The sequence below is a fragment of the Engraulis encrasicolus genome, chromosome 21 (assembly GCF_034702125.1).
Source record: "Engraulis encrasicolus isolate BLACKSEA-1 chromosome 21, IST_EnEncr_1.0, whole genome shotgun sequence".
NCBI classification, from domain to species: Eukaryota; Metazoa; Chordata; class Actinopteri; order Clupeiformes; family Engraulidae; genus Engraulis; species Engraulis encrasicolus.
In genome coordinates, this window is record NC_085877.1 from 14917423 (window position 1) to 14936705 (window position 19283).

The 19283-nt window shown below is 44.1% G+C and overlaps 1 protein-coding gene across 1 annotated transcript in view; it reads right to left on the bottom strand.

The window, feature by feature from the left end:
* Window positions 1–1615: 1615 nt before the first annotated feature.
* m1ap (meiosis 1 associated protein) overlaps window positions 1616–19283 on the bottom strand; it is a 78796-nt gene continuing 61128 nt past the window's right edge. Inside the window, exons 9-11 of the mRNA XM_063186269.1 lie at window positions 13382–13654; window positions 9015–9264; window positions 1616–2020 (exon numbers count right to left, since the gene is read on the bottom strand). Of these exons, the coding sequence (XP_063042339.1) occupies window positions 9049–9264; window positions 13382–13654 (489 nt within the window). The 3' untranslated portion in view covers window positions 1616–2020; window positions 9015–9048. The remainder of the gene's footprint in view (window positions 2021–9014; window positions 9265–13381; window positions 13655–19283) is intronic.

Below are 19283 nucleotides of genomic sequence, written 5' to 3' on the forward strand. Positions count from 1 at the left end.
TGAGACAGACATTCCAGAGAGCATGTAGACAGCAGCTGTTTGTAAACACTGTGTGGGTGGAAAGAGAGGTGTTAATGTCGTAGCTCAAAATGTCACGAAATGTGACAAGGAAGTGTTTTGGTCTGCTTTTACAGCGTCGCCTCCCCCACTGCGACCTTTAGACGGACAGTTATTACCCTGACTCGCTGATTTAACTTTTGCACAGCGTGAAAATGAACTTTGTTCTTCGAGTCGCTCCAACAATCTCTACCACTATGAATTATTTCCTTCTGGTACAACGTCCCCTTTTACAGAATGTCATCTGCCAGCAACGTTGTATGAAGTAGAAGTAGGCCTACAGTCAATGATTTAATTACAACACTAGTACATGTTAATACAAAATTGTTACATCAGTTATTCCACTGAACCTAATGAGGTAGATGCACTGTAACAGTAGGCTACTTCTATTTTTACTTTATACACCTTCGTCTACCAGTAGCGGAAATTTTATAAGTCAATATTTGACTGTAGTGCATAAAACTGCAACTGGCATTTCAGCTGATATTGGCTGGAAAGGACGTGAGGAAAAAAAAGAAACTTGGCTGGCCCAAACTAATTTCTCCAAATTTGGCTTCTTCTGTCTGGAGACTTGAATACATGTCGGCTTTCAGAGTCTGACGATTGGAGACTGTTGTGTCCTTTTTGAGACAAAGACGGGAAAAGAATAGGAGGGGGGCTAGGGGGGTTGATAAACAGGGACAATGTGTGTGTCAGACTGTACGGAACCATGTGACACAACTGGTGGATCAGCTGGACCTTCAGCCAGGAATATTTTTTTTTTGGGCACATCAAGGCATTTGCTACAATGACACTGTTTCCTCTTACATCCGATGTGGTATTGTGAAGACCACAGAAGTACATCGTGAAAACCACACCAGAAACATTATGATTCACCCTTGTTGATGTAGAATCTACTCGTTAAGTTATGAAGCATGTTGCTGGCATCACAGTTGCACAGAACTACTGACATACTGTTTTTGCTAGTTTGACAAGTGGCACTACTACATAGGCCTATTTCCTAATTCGAAACAAACTGTCTCCTTCACTCTGTTCTGTTGTGTTGGACCAGGTGTTTCCTAAAAATCTAATGCGTCAAGCTCATTAGTTGACAAAACGCTGCTGGTTTTGTACTGAGGTTACGCATATGGAATGTTTGGTAACGCCTGTGTAATGTTCAGAGATAGTTTGGGGAGTGCTGAGAAAGGTATTTAGATGCTTGGAGGGGCAACTCCAATGCAGCTGCACGTTTCTATTTTGAGCTTCAAGGTCTATCAGAACGTTTGTGAGAGGGGAAAAGAAATTAAGTCATTCCATATCCCACCCTGACATTCCGCCTACGTTTTCAACAAAGATTGAGTCAAGGCTGCAGTACGAACTTGCCGTCCAACGCCTTTGTGTACATTTGTGTGTGTGTGTGTGTGTGTATGTGTGTGTGTGTGTGTGTGTGTGTGCATATGTGCCTCTGAGGGTGTGTGTGCTGTCAAACAAAACCTTTGAGCAATCCTTATTTACGTTGTTCTACACAATGTTCTTTGAGGAAGGACCATGCTTGTTCGGGAAAGTCAGACACAGGTCAGCGGCTTAGGGATTTTATTCCAATGGCTCCAACAGCAAATGGATTCAGCCTTAAGTCAATTAAAAAACATCTTGCAACAACATCGCTCTTATAAATAGAGAATTGATAAAAAAAGATTCTCTTTCAATAAATACATTAATAAATAGATAGATAAATAATACTGAATGGATGGGAACACTAACAATAAGAACAAGGAGGGTAGGCCAGTGAGTGGACTTTCCTTCATGAGGTGGGACCAATAACTGTGAAACCACAACAGCGCTCTGGGACGGCCTGATGAACTCCTACACAGTGCGCGCGAGAGAGGGATGGAGAGCAGATGAGAAGTAGTACTGTACCGGAAGACTGGTCTCTCTGGGTTCATGGGCTCAGCATGCTGCTCGCTCTCCTTCTAGCAGTGGATAGCTGTGGAGAGACAAACAGTAACAAAAGTCACTTCTCTCTCTTAGATCCGACAGAATACAATCACTGTCTCTCTCACGCACATCATGCTCTCTCATACATGCAAAAAGTAACCTCACTCTCTCATACATGCACATAGTAACCGCACAGTTAATTGCATTTTTTGCCTTTCATTTTTACTATTGTGGATACTTTAATGACCAGACATACGCACATTGCAGAAATACTATTTTGCTTCTTCAACCAATATTTTTTATGTTGTGGTTTCTGGGCTTTTAAAAAATCTGGATGGAATTTACTAATGATTTTCTTTTGTTTTGCAGCATTTGTGGTATTTTTTACTGTACTGTAGTCATCGAGTAGAACCAACTGAAGTCGGCTGACTGAAAGCGATGGCATGCTTTCCCGAGGGGTAACCTCTGTCCTTAGTGTGTGGAATTTATGTAAACCTGGCCTTGCATGATTTTGGAGGGCTGGTAGATATGTTAGTCTTTCTGTACTTGACAGTTCATTTCTATACCACCACAACCCACTGCATTCCATTTGTAAGGGGGCAGGTGGGGGCCGTGTTCACGGATGACTTCTCTGCCTCAACACCCCCCACCCACCCCCCAAAAATGGGTGTGTGTCTTTCAACGATGCCTTGTGCTGCCTTTACTGCCTTTCTGGAGGGCTGGTAGATGGGTAGATGACAGTTAGGCAGAAAAAAACGGGTTTTTTTTTTACAAAACATTGTTTATGAGGGAAAAAAGTATATGTCTACATAGTGCAGCAATTAATCTTTCAAAAAATCCAAGTGGTCACAATGTTGGTCTATTAATTGATTATTTATTTACGTTGATAAAGCAATTTGCTGAAAATATGTCCTTTGGTGTGACATTAAGAAATAAATATGTTAAGTAATGTAGAAATGGCTTGATGGAGTTTCATGAACATTGTTACACTTTTCATATTTATTTAATTTTTTTAAAGTCTTAATTTAATGAGAAATAACCATCTAAGGATTTTTTTTCCCATTAGAGGTGAGCTTATTAGAAACCTTCGAGGAAATATAGGGATATCTTTCTTTTTAAATGTTCAAAATTGTCCGAATTTATACTAACATTTCAGGGATGATAATTTGTTCTTCCCTAAAGCAACTTTCAGTGTTTATCAAATTTATTGTTAAGCTCAAACAAATATTTGAGCGTTTTAAAAATGTCACACCGTAGGACATTCATGTCACACTAAAGGACAGAAATGCAAAACTGAGCCAGAAACAAATGTATCAACATGATTATTTTGTCTTTTGATCATAATGTAATGTTGTAGTCAATATTGACCTACACTTTATGCTTATAAATCTTTAAGTCATAGATTATCAGCCTATCGTAACACTTAATGACAGCCATGCGGTCATTAAATTTAACCTGCAGAGCTCATAAGACTCATACTGAAGTGTGACGTTGGCATGACCATCACACCTCACCCTCTTTGTAGGTATGCTATGACTGTCACACCAGTGAACCTGTAGTGTGTAGTGGCCAGTGCCTGTTTGGTATCTCAAACTGGACAGCACATTTATGTTATATTGAGCTCTCCACAGCATACTTTATTCATCTATACTTCTCTATACTCTCTCACCCATCTTTCCTTCACTGTTACCGTTGTATTTTATGGTTTCAAAGCACCATTAATGACATTTTATATCCTTTGACAGTATCTAGAATCAACAGCAAATATCCCCTTAATGCGCGCCGTACCTCCAGTGGCACGCTCAGGGCCGGTTTTAAGCATAGGCCGGCTAGGCGGTCGCCTAGAGCAGTGATTCTCAAAGTGTGGTCCGGGGACCACTGGTGGTCCGCGACACAGCTCAGGTGGTCCGTATGGGGATTTCTAATTTTGCAAGACAAGCTAGCAGTAGGCTTTGTTTGTAACATTATTAAAAAGATAAGCATAGCTGAAGTCTTATTTTAATCACAATAGCCGCATAAAAAATAAGTGATCTGCATTGAAATTAGCAGTGTCAAATTAGCACCCGTCAACTGTCATTTCGGTTGGCAGGTGGTCCCTGAACATTTTTGGGGGGACAAAGTGGTCCTCACTCTGAAAAAGTTTGAGAATCACTGGCCTAGAGCGCCATGTGAAGAAGGAGCGCCGAAATGCGCTCTCCGATGCGTAATTTTGCGATATGAAGGTTTTTTTATGAAGTCGCAATCAACAAAGCGTGGCGAAAGCGCTCCTCACGGCAAAGCGCCCCTCAGCCAATAGTAATATCACTTCCAACTGTCTCTAGGAAGTCTGTGAACCAATAAACAGACAGTTCTGAGAAAGGGGGCGGGACGAGTGACGAGCGCCAGAACTCAAACTCGCCTAGGGCACCAGATAAGCCAGAACCGGCCTTGGGCACGCTGTAATAGTCATTGAAATGTAACTACCATAGCACTACAATACTATGACACAACACAGGCCCTCTAGCAATGCACCACGACTTGGTCATTACCATACGGGTAACAACAAATTTAGAAAGCCGCGTCTTCAGGGGATATTCATCAACAATGCATCAAAGTATAAATTCCAATGGCAAATAAAGGAATAATTCATTTGAATACACAATATTTATCTAGTCAAACAACAAAATAAACAAAAAATGTACAACCAGTTGTTTTAAAACCTATTTCTCAGATATCTAGTCCTTTGGTGTGACCTGCTTGTCCTTTGGTGTGATACTTCAAAGTGTCACACTATAGGACTTTTACCATCACACCATAGGACTTTTTAGTAAGATGCATTTTCATACATCTACATAAGAAAAAAATATGAAAAATATACACTATTGTCAAAATGTTTTTTGGCTGTCACACCAAAGGACTACAAAACTAATACATCTTGTGGTAGCAAAACATAATTGATTGATTGAAGAACTCTGAGAGAAAAACCTAAAATCCACCCTTGCCATTGGCTTCTTAAGGGTCTAAAGTCACAATTTATGTACCGCTGGAGCTTCAACAATAGATAATTATCCACAGAATTAACCAAAAATATGATGTCACACCACAGGACATTGTTTTCTGTGACAAAGTTTCCAAGTCCATACGGTCTCAGAAAAACAGGAAAAAAAATAAGCATTGCCACTTGCTAAAATAGACACCTTGAAAAACATGCCAGGGTTGTTTAGACAAATGACTGAGTTTGGATTATTTATTTAAAAATGTTTTAATATGGAGAACCAGGCTTGCGACAGTCACACCATAGGACAAATGTGACATTTGACTCAAAATTAAGTATACTTATTTAAGCTCTGGATTTATTACACATTACTTTTTCACAACAAAGACATTAGTTTAATCATTTAAAGCATTGACAATTTTGAAAGCATGAATTTACTTAATCTTAAGAGCCTGCGGCAGCAAAATTTACACGTCACGTCATCTACCCACATATGTTAATTGTTCTATACTTGATCTCGCTGTTCAGTTCTCTGGCCCTCAATCCCCCATCCCCTACTTCACCCTCTTGACCTCCAACCCCCCACCCCACCCACTTTTTTAGGAGGTTGGTGTTTATACCATCTACAACTTTTCTCTGCTGGGACCCCCTTTTGGACCTAAGAATATTTTCATGACCCCCCCCCCATATACCACATGGCAAAACCTTTTTGTCCATTAATATTGCTAGATTTGAACTTGACAGGAAAAGATAATGCATTTATTAACCATACAAGTGAATACCGTTACTATCCAATACATTGCATACGAACGCATGTATTCAAGAACTTTAAATGCAAACAATCCCTTCTGTCCTCGCCCCTTCTTTGGGAACCGCTGCTTGAAACGATGCCTTGAGCCGCTCTCGGCTCCCCTCACTGAACCTCTCCAGGGAGAACACATGTTGGCACCATCAACGAGGTACAGAGTGCTTTCTCTATTAAGGTTTTATCAAGACTCTGGTGGTGGTGAGGAAGCAAAACAGCAAATGAAACTTGCCTGATTATCATAGACTTGCAATCGCGATTCGAAGAAGCAACGCCGCCGAAGGTGTTGCGTCAATAGGAGGTGCAGCCTAGCGAGGTTGGTGTGGGGTGTTAAAAAAAACAAGAAACAGACACACTCAAAAAAAATTGGTCTGACATTAAAATGTCACCCCGTGTGTGACGTCGTATCATTCTGTCACCTCTGCGTGGCACTTTGAGGGGTGATGCTGATGCACGAAAATATGCGTATGAATGAACGTGTGAATACACAACCCAGCGCAGGAGCCATGACGTGCGACTGTCTGTGTGTGTGCGCGGCAGTGGTGTGGGCAGCGGATAGTGGGTGGAATTGCGTTACAGCTAATGAGTGGACCTGTGTGTGTGTATGCGTGTGTATGCGTGCGTCAGTGTGTGTGTTCGTCAGTGTGCTTCAGTGTGTAAAAGGAGCAAATGGTGGGTGGAATGGCGGTACAGCTAATGACCGTGTGTGTGTGTGTGTGTTTGTGTGGAGGCTATGAGGTACAGAGGCGGTAGGAGCAGCTTTGATGAGTCCTGCACTCTCAGCTGCAGTGAACGGTCCCAAACTACCACCCCCATATCGACCCAAGTTACCAGTGACTTTTAGTCCATTTCTTTGCAATGGGTTCTGGGACAAATGGAATAGATAGTCTCTTTCTCTTCTGGTTTCTCTCTCTCCCTCTTTTTTCCATCTCTCTCTATAGCCCTGTGGTGCCCATAGTCCCAGAGCACAGTGGAGTCCTTTGACCATGAGCCTGGAGGTCAGGAGGGGAGAGGGGGAGAGAGAGAGAGAGAGATAGAGAGAGAGAGAGAGAAAGAGAGAGAGAGAGAGAAAAGAGAAGAGAGAGAGAAAAAGAGGAGGGAGAGAGAGAGAGAGAGAAGAGAGAAGAGAGAGAAAATGAGGGAGAGAGAGGACAGCATGTGAGAGAGAGAAAGAAAGAGACAGAGAGAGGGAAAGAGAGACAACAACAAAAGAGCGAGTGATAAAACCCTCGACTCTTTCACTTCACTTACCATTTCCTCTTCTGCTGTCGTCATATCCGTGATACACTACCTCCCTACACCTCCCACCCCCCCACCCCTGTCCTTTCCTTCAGTCTGGAGAGAGCAAGCAAGCGAGCGAGCCAGAGGAGAACTTACTTGCTGCTTCGCTCCACATTTTTTTTGTCGGTGCATAAAAACATTTCTGTTTTATTGTTTGTGGTTCCTCATTTTATTTGCGTTTTTTTTTTCTCTCTCTCTCTCTCGCTTGCCTCAGCATTTTCCCCCCTCCGGTTATGAAGCGAAGTGGGGGAGAAAACACTGTCAGAGGAAAAAACCTTCCCTTTCTTTTGCACTTGCAGCGCAGTAGCTGCAATAACACCACATGCAGTACATAAGACCTCCCCCCTTCAGTAGACCCCCTTACAGCCAGAGAAGGACGTTCCATTAGGCAAACCTAGGCAATTGCCTGGGGCCCCGACCAAATTTCTCCTCCATAGGGTCCCCAACCGTCACACCAGTCGCGGTAAACACACAAAAAATATGCTTGATCTTAATCTGTCATTTACAGTATGGAAAGTAATCAAAGATATATATGAGACAAAACACTAAAATAGCACCAAAACACAGCATTTTGTATGTCTATACAATAATATTTAAGGTCCCCATGTTTATATTTTACCTTGGGCCCAAAACTTGGTTAGATCCGCCCCTGCGTACAGCCTCTGCCCTTCCATGGCGAGGGAGTATTGGGGAGGCTGTGTAACGCCATAAAACTGTCTGATGTTTATGGGAAGATAAAAGACCTGGGTTAATTAATGGGGGATTTGCTGAGCTCTCGTCTTTGTCAACAGATCAACGGAGATACTGCATGAGTGTACGGGGGGGGAGCTGTCTTGTTTTACGGTGTCTGGGTGCTGGAGTACACCATGCCCCCCACCCCACTCTCCTCTCCCTCTTTCTTCCGACATAATGAAGTATTTTGTCCGCGTGCGAGCTAATGTTTCGCAGCTGTGCTGAGCTGTACTGCTGAGTGAGTGAGTGCTTGCTGTTGCGTGTGTTCTGTCGTGTGTGTGTATGTGTGTATGTTCACTGGCGTGAGTGTATGTGCATGTGAGTGAGTGAATGTTCGCTGGTGCATGTGTGTCTGTGTGTGCGTGTGTGTGTAAAAGAACAATTCAGCGTGTCTTACTCACACTCCCTCTCAAAGAGAGGAATTATGCTGAACTAAATAAGAGATTTCATACTTAAGGTGATGAGGCCTGGCACACTACATACCTGAGTATGTGTGCTTGATCTATATACATGCAAAGGAGAGGATCCTATCAGCAAAACCGTTTGTACTGTCAGAGTTCATTATTGTCTAATATAGAGAGGATACTGTATTCTGTTTAAATTTGCCTCTTCATCTTAGGAAAATATGTTGAAGTACTGTATCTTGAATACATCCTTAATGATCATTTCCAAAGTGAAATTTGGTTCAAGTTACTGACGTGAACATCTCATTCCAAGGTCAAGTCTGTAGCACATGTGCTCTAGATTAAACATTACAAAGGCATTACAATATGGGTGTTATACATGTACATGCACAGTCATCTCACCTGAAGACCCTGTTTAAGACCGTGTTTACATTACATTTTTGTAAACAACAGAACCATTTTTAGAGCCAGAGTTTTGTAAACCACACCTGTCACAGTGACGATTTTTAAAATCCACGCTGTGTAAACGGGATCAAAATATGAAAACGTGGAGAAAAAAAAATGTATGCATGTCACCAAGGCCCAAGCATTATTGCGCAAAAAGACAAAAACAAAATGTAAGGTTATGATGAGAGTTTCCACAGTAAGACACACCACCTGTATTTATAATTATGTAATTATGGTAGCTGCTTCCAGAATGGCAATGACGTAATGTATTACTAAAGGCTCTATGCACTGTCAATGTGGTGTAGTACTATGGTCCTTTTAAAAAAAAGCTTTTTTCAGTGACTTACAGCGTTCCACTGGTTGAACGCCGTGCGTTAGGGGGCTACGACATCCATCTCACCTGCAGAGGAGGACGGAGCAGCATCATCAGACAACTAGAGCATCATAATCAGGTCGTCGTCATCATCGTCCTCCAGCTCAGCCAGGAGAGAGGAGGCAGGGGGTTTGGTGGCCATGGGACCGGGCTTGCGGAAGGTGAGAGAGGGCCGTGACATCTTGGCTGGTGGGGGACCCAAAGAGGAGGAGGAGGGCGGGAGGGGAGCAACGGTCGCCCTCGCCCGACCCTGCTGAGACTGACGTCCCTGAGGCTGCTGATGAGACACACACACACAAACACACACACACACACACACACACACACACACACACACACACACACACACACACACACACACACACACACACACACACACACACACAGAATTAGGATGTGAAAGAGGCCAGCGAAGGAGAGAGACAGAGAGTAAGAGTGCGTGTGAGAGTGAGACTGTCTGCATATGACTAGTGTGTGTGTGTGTGTGTGTGTGAGAGATGGATACACAACCAGAGAGTAGTGTAATAAAAAGGGGTCATGGAAAGAAGAACCAATGAGAAGAGAAAAGAAACTGCTGACGGAAGGAAAGTGAAAAGCTAGCGAGGGACACTGACAGATCTGGAAGATTCGTACACGTTCAGGCTGCAATGACTGGGGGAAGGCCTTGAAGTCTGGCCAACAAGGTGTGTGTGTGTGTGTGTGTGTGTGTGTGTGTGTGTGTGTGTGTGTGTGTGTGTGTGTGTGTGTGTGTGTGTGTGTGTGTGTGTGTGTGTGTGTGTGTGTGTGTGAGAGAGAGAGTGAGTGAGTGAGTGAGTGAGTGAGTGTGAGACAGAGAGAGAGAGAGAAAGGAGGGGTATCCTTTCCAGTAAGGCCTGTAGACAATCAGTATTAAACAGCATGCGTATGTGCATGTAAGCAAACTGGACGTAAAAAGCAAGAGTGACAGAGGACAGAGTGAGAATGATTATGCTGGTGTGTGTGTGTGTGTTTTCGCGTGTATGTTTCTGTGTGTGTGTGTGTGTGTGTGTGTGTGTGTGTGTGTGTGTGTGTGTTCATATGTGTGTGTGTGTGTGTGTGTGTGTGTGTGTGTGTGTGCGTGTGCGTGCGCATATACTGTATGTACATGTGTATAAGAATGTTTGACTCGACCAATAAGGCCTAGTCACCGTCCCTTCTTTGGGCAGTGGGAAGCGGAGAAAAAAAGTGGATGATGAAAGTCACTACATGCCACAGACCAACCAACCAGCAGCCACAACATTGTTTTTTCAGGGTGATCTTACACAACCGCCGTCGCAATCACTCTGTCACCATTGCCAAATGCCCTGCTCGCAAGGCCTGCAGTGATGAGGCCATATCTGGCAGGAAATGAACCATGAAAAAAGTCAATCACGCCATTTCACACTGTCCGTTTGACGTCCAGAGAGAACTACAATCGTAACACAACATTACTTTACAACACTCAGCTGACTTGCAGTTAAAGACATGAAGTATTACTTACAGTCCTTGGAGCAATATGAGGTTTGGTGCTCAAGAGCACTTCAGCCATGATTGATATATGGAATTCAAGCGTTGATTAACAGAGTTGGCACAGTTTTGTAGATATATTTTTTGGCTTTTACACATTTCTTATTCAGATAGGAAAGTTTGAGAGAGAGAGAGAGAGAGAGAGAGACGGGGTGGGGTGGTGGTGGTGGTGGTGGTGGGGGGTGCTATATGGACAGAAAGCTTGGGAAGGATCTGGAAATAACCTCAGGTCGAACTCCCAACACAGGTCCCCGGTCTAATGGTATGTTGCCTTAGCCAACTGCCTTGACCCGGAGACGGACACAACATTTCATCTCAGCCGATATGGGGTTCAAATCTGCAAGCACCTGAATCTAAGACCAATTCTCTACAACCATGAGGCCACAGCTGCCCCCAATAGCAAGAACAAGAGACAAGAGTCACGATGCCTGAGTCATTTTGTCCCTGACCCCAAATCTACAGTAGGTCAGACTTATGCTGCTTGTGTTGGCGTGGTGTGACTGACTACTACTATGCAGCAGGAGGCCCAGTAAATATTATGATGACCAGCCATGTGTGTATGTGCGTGTGCGTAGGTATTCTTTTTGTGTGTGTTCTACCTCTATATTTCATTCCTAAGGTAGACTAGAGACAGAACCTTCCATTAGAAGTGTGTGTGTGTGTTGTATATTCTTTTTGTGTGTGTTTCTTTTTTTACATTTTATTTATGATAGGACAGTGAGAGACAGGAGAGTCAGAGAGACAGGAAGCAAGTGGATGGGGAGAGAGAGACAGGAAAGGACTGGCTAATGACCCAGGCCGGAATCGAACCTGGGTAGCCGGCATTGTAACCTAGTGCCCTACCGTTAGGCCACGGTAGGCTACCTCTATTTTTCATATCAAAGGTAGACCAGAGAAGACAGAGCCAGCAGTTACAAGTGTATGTTTGTCTATGTCTGTGAGTGTGTTCTTCAATTTTAATTTTACCTCCCTCTATGTTTCATAAAAGAGGTTGCCAATAGAGAGGACAACAGAGGCCATTATTACAAATATCAGAGTCAATGTCCGTGTCTGCATGTGTGTGTGTCTGACCATTTGTGTGTGTGCGCGTTCTTGCACTCTGAGGTGGACTGGAGAAGATAGCAACTTTCATTACGTGTGTGTGTGTGTGTGTGTGTGTGTGTGTGTGTGTGTGTGTGTGTGTGTGTGTGTGTGTGTGTGTGTGTGTGTGTGTGTGTGTGTGTGTGTGTGTGTCTGTCTGTGTAGTACTTGCACTTCAATTCTGCCTCCCCCTCAAGAGAGAACAGAGAGGCTACCAGTGTGTTAGTGTCAGTGTCAGTGTGTTCCTGTGAGTGCGCTCCATATCTGCGTGGGTGTTAAGCAACTTGGTGCAACAGTCGTTCTCGTTCTCGCCTGTCACAGCACAGCACAGCACAGCAGGCTCGAACTTCCCTGTTCCATGTCACATAATGTCACAGTACACGACTAGTGTACACACACAGTGCACGCCCACACACCTATACAGAAAGAAAAGGACACACACACACACACACACACACACACACACACACACACACACACACACACACACACACACACACACACACACACACACACACACACACACACACACACACACACACACACACACACTCAGTCCACACACCTGGCCGTCTTCACCGAGGGGAGAGAAGGGGGACTAAACTACTCTACTGTGGAGTGACCATTCTGCATTCTGCGTGGTGGCGAGAGAGGGAGTCTACATTCCCCTCACGTCTGTCCACACAATGCCAAACACAAACACCAAGTCGCTGAAGCACTACTGCTCCCCTTTCTCCCTCCTCCTTTTTTTCTCCTTTCGTCTGAAAGACCCTGTTAGAGGGAGGGCTAGAGAGGAGGGCTGTAGTGACGAGGCGAGCAGAGAGGAGGAGAGAGAGAGAGGAGGAGGAGGAGGAAGAGGAGGAGGAGGAGGAAGAGCAGAACGGCTTGTGTGGTGAGGGAAAGGGCAGAGAAGGAGGCAAGAGGAGGAAGAGAGAGGTGGAGGGAAGAAGAGGACGAAGGGAAACGGAGAGGAGGAAGAGGCAATAGTTATGGGAGTAACAGAGGAGAGAAGAGGAGAGGATGAATAACAGGAGGAGAGAGAAAGAGGGGGGGGAGAGGGGGGACCTCTACTGGTAGAGTCCGAACTGTGGGAAAAAGAAAAGAGAAGGAAAGAGAGAAGCAAGAGGTGGGCACTACTATTGTAGTAAATAGGTAAGTAAGTAAATATGCCCTCTATTATCCTACGATAGGGAAATTCATGTGTCTCAGCAGCACAGTATCACACATTCAACATGTACAAATATAAATAGACGACATACATACAAAGACAGGACCAGAGAGTTACAGTGTAAAAGAAGTAGGAAGATATAAAAAAGAAATGTCAGAAAAATAAATATTCTTCTAATCTAGGTACCCCATCTTAAGTGAAAAAAGAGATCTGCTCAGGTCTGTTCCTGACCTGAAAAGAGAAGAGAAGAGAAGAGAAGAGAAGAGAAGAGAGGAGAAGAGAAGAGAGGAGAAGAGAAGAGAAGAGAGGAAAAAGAAGACAAGACAAGTGAAGACAAGACAAGACAAGAGGAGATAATAGAAGAGAAGAGAAGAGAAGAGAAGAGAAGAGAAGAGAAGAGAAGAGAAGAGAAGAGAAGAGAAGAGGTGCACTGGGTGCTGAGCGGAGTTGTATAAAGTAGAAGTAGAACTGTACTTTTTACAAATGTAATTACAACACTGGTAGGATGACATTATTAAGTTGAATCCATGTAATATCACACCACTATTGTGTTGTAATTACATCTGTAAGAGTATTTCTGCTTCTACTTCATACAGCTGGGTGGTGATTCTCTAGTCCTGACCTGTCGGCCCATAGAGCCCTCTGGTGGCCGATGAGGCTCTCTGCGCTGCTGCTGCTGCTGCTGCCTTGCGGTGACGGGACTCACCCAGCCTCCGCCATACGCCTGGTTCTGGAACTGGCTCTGGGCCTGAGCTTGGGCCTGGTTCTGGTTCTGGCGGCGGTAAGGGTGTGCCGGGCGGGAGGAGAGGCCGCGCATGCGGAGGTGCTGGTAGAGGGTGGTGCTCAGGCAGAGCGGGTTGAAGACCGGGTCCTCCTCCAGCTGCTGCAAAGAGTTCTGTTGTGATGGCAGCATACAGCATTTACACATTGCATTTATATTGCACGCCTGATATAGAGTAGAATGCACTGAAAAATACATTTCATTTGTCATAGTGTAGACAGCGCAACGAAATTGAGCACTTGATCAGTAAAGCGATAAAAAATTAAGGTAAAAGCCCACACACCCACATATCTCAAATGTACATATCAGATCGCACACAATCACCCATACATGATATAGCGTCACAGCCATACACATACACATCCGCAGTTGTGAAACTATGCCTGCTGATACACAGGACACATTTTTGAGCAATGCTTCTGGGCAATAATGCTATGACATGTTGTTTAAACCGTTTATCACCACAACACTTCAAACACTATCAATAGAGCTTGGATCAGCAGCAGACAACTTAGTTATTTCATAATAAAAATTAGGAGCTAATCATGTTGTTGCTTGGCAACACTGCTCAGAATGTTGCCCTGCGTATTATTACCGTAACAGTACAAAAATGACTTTTCACAAGCAGGTTAAAAGTTACAGACATGTTATTTGGGTTCAGGGGGTAATGTGGGGTTAGATGCCTTGTTCGGGTACACTGAGGCCATGGACGAGAAGGCAGGAAATAACCAATAGCCTAAAATCATTAGGGTATTAGTTATTGACTCCTTCACACATTCTTTCTACTGATGGGATTCAAACCTATTTTCGAAGGTTTCTTGCACACCTTTGGTCAGGTGTGTTGGATATCCACAGAGTCAATGTTACAAGAGATGAGATCGTAGAAACCCTACTAATTTGCAAAGTGTAACTACAGCGTTGCGGTCAACAGACCAGCTTCAGGCAACTTAACGTAAAACTTAATGTAAAGTTTACCAATGACAGGGGCTCTGTGGCTTGCATGCCCATGGGGGAACCTGGGTTCGAATATGGCCTGGGTCATAATTTTTCAGTCCCACCCCATATCTCTCTTCCGCTGGTTTGCTGTTTCCATCTTCGACTATCTATTGACTATCTAAATAAAGTCTAAAACGGCAAAAAAACAACTTTACACTGATGATGGTCTGTTGACCAGCACGTTGCAATTAAACTGCAAATGAGGGCAGTGTGTAGGGACCTTTCCTCTGTAGCCTTCACCCATGGGACGTGAGGTTGAAAACGCCATTGATCTGTAGACCAAACTTCTGCTGCTCACAGAAAGGGGAAAAGGTTGGCACACCACATAATACCATCATTCATTTTGTAATCCCTGAGCAATGGTGTACTAGGAGGTCCTGGACTTGGTGACCTTATCAGGTTGACATGTAGTTGTTATAAATGTGATGATGGAGGGAAGAGGAACAGCATTAGCAAAATGAGAAACACTCTTGTCATGTCAACCTGCCCCTGGCATGTTAGATCAACTCTTACACCTGCTCGTAATTGCAAGCGACTGTGCGACCATCATGGTGCACTCAAAAGTTTACATACAGTACGTCCACATTCAATCCGTAGACCTTACTTTTGTTCCGTTATCTACGCTATCTATGCTAATCAATGCTAATCCATCAGCTGTCAATGCTAATGTCAACGCGAGCAATGTGACTTTTGAAAAAGGCAAATGACAAAAGGACAACTTGTCACGTCTAATGGAAATAATTTAATGGAACAGATTCTGCCGCATACGTTTGGTCACGTGTATTCCATGCAGATAGGACACAGTTTTACACAAAAATCTCGCCTGAGGGCTTCCTTAGGTTAAAGTTACATAACTAAAGCTGTCACTTTTTAAACCCTGCAGCAGTTGCCTGTACTTAATAGGAAAGCCAGAACATACTGGTGCTGTTAAGAGGAACAGATGTAGCAAAAAAGAAGCTTAAGAGAAGTAGCCTGAGGCGAGACTCAATAATGCTGTGGGAGAAAGAGTGTGTGTGTGTGTGTGTGTGTGTGCATGTGTGTGTGTGCGTGTGCGTGTGCGTGTGTGTGCGTGCGCGCGCGCAAGTTCATGGGTGTGTATTCTGCAGGTTTGCACAGGCATATGAAAACTGATTTTTGTTTTTTGAAGTATAATATCACCAATAGGGACACATAGACACATAGACACAGACACACGCACACACACACACACACTAAATTTTCACTTATTTATTTGGGCTGATAGACGTTTATCATAGCACAATCCAAAAGTTATAATTTTATACAAAACTAAAATCTGCTCACTGAATATCCTATGGATACATGTGGTATCTGTTTCCAAATAAAGAAGCTCCCAATTATGCTGGATATAGTGAGCAGAGTTTGGTCATTTTTTTTGGTCCGTTGTTTAAACACACGCATAGAGTAGAAAAAGAAGTACTGTGACAGATGCAATTACAACACTAGTGGTATGACATGATATCAACTTTGTAATATCATACAACGAGTGTTTAAGTAATTAAGCTTACATCTGTAAGAGTACTTCTACTTCTATACAACTCTAAATACACACACACACACACACACACACACACACACACACACACACACACACACACACACACACACACACACACACACACACACACACACACACACACACACACACACACACACACAAAATGTCCCTCTGCATCAAAATTGATGAGGTAGGAGATGCCTGGAAGAGCTGTACACTACAGGGAGGAAATTACACGGTGAGAAAGAACAGGAAGCGTCAAACTTCTTTTTCTTTTTTTTTCTTTTCCACTGACTAGTAAAAAGATACCAGTGAGTTCAGTTCTGGCATGAAAGGCGATTCGGTCAGATGACCTTCTTGATATGCGAGCCGTTGTTCCAGGCCCTGCGGTGTGGTGACCTGCGGACATTTAGAGCGCTTCTGCAAAAAGGTCTCAAATGGCCTCTGTGTGTGTGTGTGTGTGTGTGTGTGTGTGTGTGTGTGTGTGTGTGTGTGTGTGTGTGTGTGTGTGTGTGTGCGTGTGTGATTGACACGAATGTCCCCACTATAATATACCCAGAAAGCAGCCATTTTTGGGAAACCCACAGTGGTCACAGTAACATTCTTTCGTTTTATTATAAAACTGGGAGTCAAATGGAGTGCCCCACCTGTGTGTCTGTGTGTTTGTGTGTGTGTGTGCGTGTCTGTGTGTGTGTGTGTTCGTGTGTGTGTGTGTGCGTGTCTGTGTGTGTGCATGTGTGCGTGCGTATGTGCATGCGTGTGTGCATGCGTGCGTGCGTGCATTCAACTGTCTGTAAGAGCGACAAGTGACTTCATGGAGCCACAGGAGTTCATGTTGGCTTTCTGATGAACAATGGGCAGCGGGTGGGATGAGTTACGTGTTTAGGAAACGGATAGCGCTGGGAGACAGGGAGAAGGGTGGGATGACTGATTGGGGAGTCTGTAGTGTGCATGTCTGTGTAGTAGTACTGTACAGTATATGACGAAGTTTTAAATGGAACAGAAAGGCCAAAGGCTTGGAGGGGCAAGAGGACAGATTGCAGGAGTTACGTACTTCACACAGGCCTGATGTGTGAGTGCATAGTGTGCATCACTGTCAGAAATATCGGAGTAGCCTACTGTATGAAGTCTGCACTTGCGTGTGTGTGCGTGCGTGCGTACTTGTGTGTTCATGCACACACCACAGTTATACAATTATGTTCCATCTCTATAGCTTTGCTGTGTGATATGTGTCTGAATATATATGCTGTGTGTGTGTGTGTGTGTGTGTGTGTGTGTGTGTGTGTGTGTGTGTGTGTGTGTGTGTGTGTGTGTGTGTGTGTGTGTGTGTGTGTGTGTGTGTGTGTGCGTGCATATTTGTGTGTGTGTGTGTGGCGTGTGCCTGCGTGCGTGCGGGCATGTATGCGTGTGTTCATGTGTTTGCGAGCTTGCGTGTGCTTGCATATCTGATAGACACATAGACAGCAGGACAAATGATGTGCACATGAACCATACAGAGCAGACGGAGATACAGAGAGACAGAGAGCTGATAATGGTTTGAGTGGGTGTGTGAACGTCAGACAGAGCGAAGATGTGACATCAGCAACCACAGCGCAAGTTTATTTCTGGGTCAAGGCATTAGCTAATAACTGCATATGTGCATCTTTGGCTTTGTGTGTACGTGCCTGTCTGTGACAGAAAGAAAACGTGACATTCAGTGGTGGAACAACGGCACACAGGGCCCCAGGGCAAGACACTGACGGGACTCCCCATACAAACGGCAAAGGTCACAATAGGGCCCAGACCACCAATACAGGAGGGCCCTGGGCCCCAGGGCAAATGCCCTGCTTGCCCTGCCTATAGCTCCGCCCCTGGTGACAGTGTATAGGACCTATAGACCTATAGAGCTATAGAGCTATAGACCTTTCCCATGATGGTGATGAAGTGTGTCTGTACATGTGTATATGTCTGAGCATTATTGTGTACCGTATTTTTCGGACTACAAGTCACACTTTTTTTCATGGTTTGGCTGGACATGCGACATATACTCTGGTGCGACATATATATGTTTTTTTTCTCCACGGGAGAGCACTATGTGCGCAACTAGGCCTATGTTGTGTTGCCTAATAGGCTACCACTGATAGAAAAAATGTTACAACTTACCACAACAAAAAATAGCATTTACAATGACGACTGGATAGAAATATACCACCCAAAAGAAGTTAATATAGCCTACTGCTGAGTTCAATTAAATATGCAGCCGAAAATGGCAATAGGGCAGCTGAAAGAAAGTTTGGATGCAATGGATAACTGTTTGGGGACTGGAGAAAAGCGGAGGAAAATGTACATGTTGTGAAAAAAAAAACTATCTGAAGGTTCAAGGCCCACGTCTAGAAGAAGAGCTGAATACAGGACAAATGTGTTCTCGAACGACGCGCGCGCTGCTAGTTAACGGTCTTGTTACGGGCTCCATGACATTGCCAAAGAAATGAGAAGGACTTTTTGCGGAAGACAGGGACCTCGTGGATTTATCGCGTTATGCAATGCAATCCCCTCTCGTGGATTTATTTGCGCTATGCAACGCAATCGCCTCTCTATCCGAGAACGAGCGTCTGTGTTATTAAAGACAGCCAGCCGACTTCCAGGTGAAAATCGGTCATTTCAGCGAGTTTCTGACAAACGAGCAAAACGTGACCTGCCATAGGCTACACAACATGGATGAAATCCCCCTCACCTTTGATACCGTCATGGGCTGAAGTCTCAGAAAAGGGGGTAAAGAAAGGCGTGCTCTGGAGACGGAACAAAGTTGCCTCGAACCCTCCCACGGTCCAAACGCAAAACAATGCCGAAAATTGAATGTTGTTCTGACTACAGGGCAACATGGTGCGTTATCACTGTTTTCTTCTTCTTTTTCTTTTTGTGGTTTTATGGCGGTTGGCAAACCATCTTAGTTGGTGCATTACCACCACCTCTGAAAGCGTTGCCACTGCTTCAGATGCTGGTTTATAAAACAATGCCGTCTTTGAGCAGCAGCTTACCATGCGCCAGTTATCACAACATAGATTCCATGGATAAAATAACCTTTCAAAAATGTGCGACGATTAGTCCGGTGCGACGTATGTATGTTTTTTTCATCTTCAAAATGCATTTTTGAGCCGTTGCGACTTAAACTCCGGAGCGACATATAGTCCAAAAAATACGGTATGTGTTTGTGTGTGCATGCGTGTGTGTGTGTAAAAAATAGAACACCAG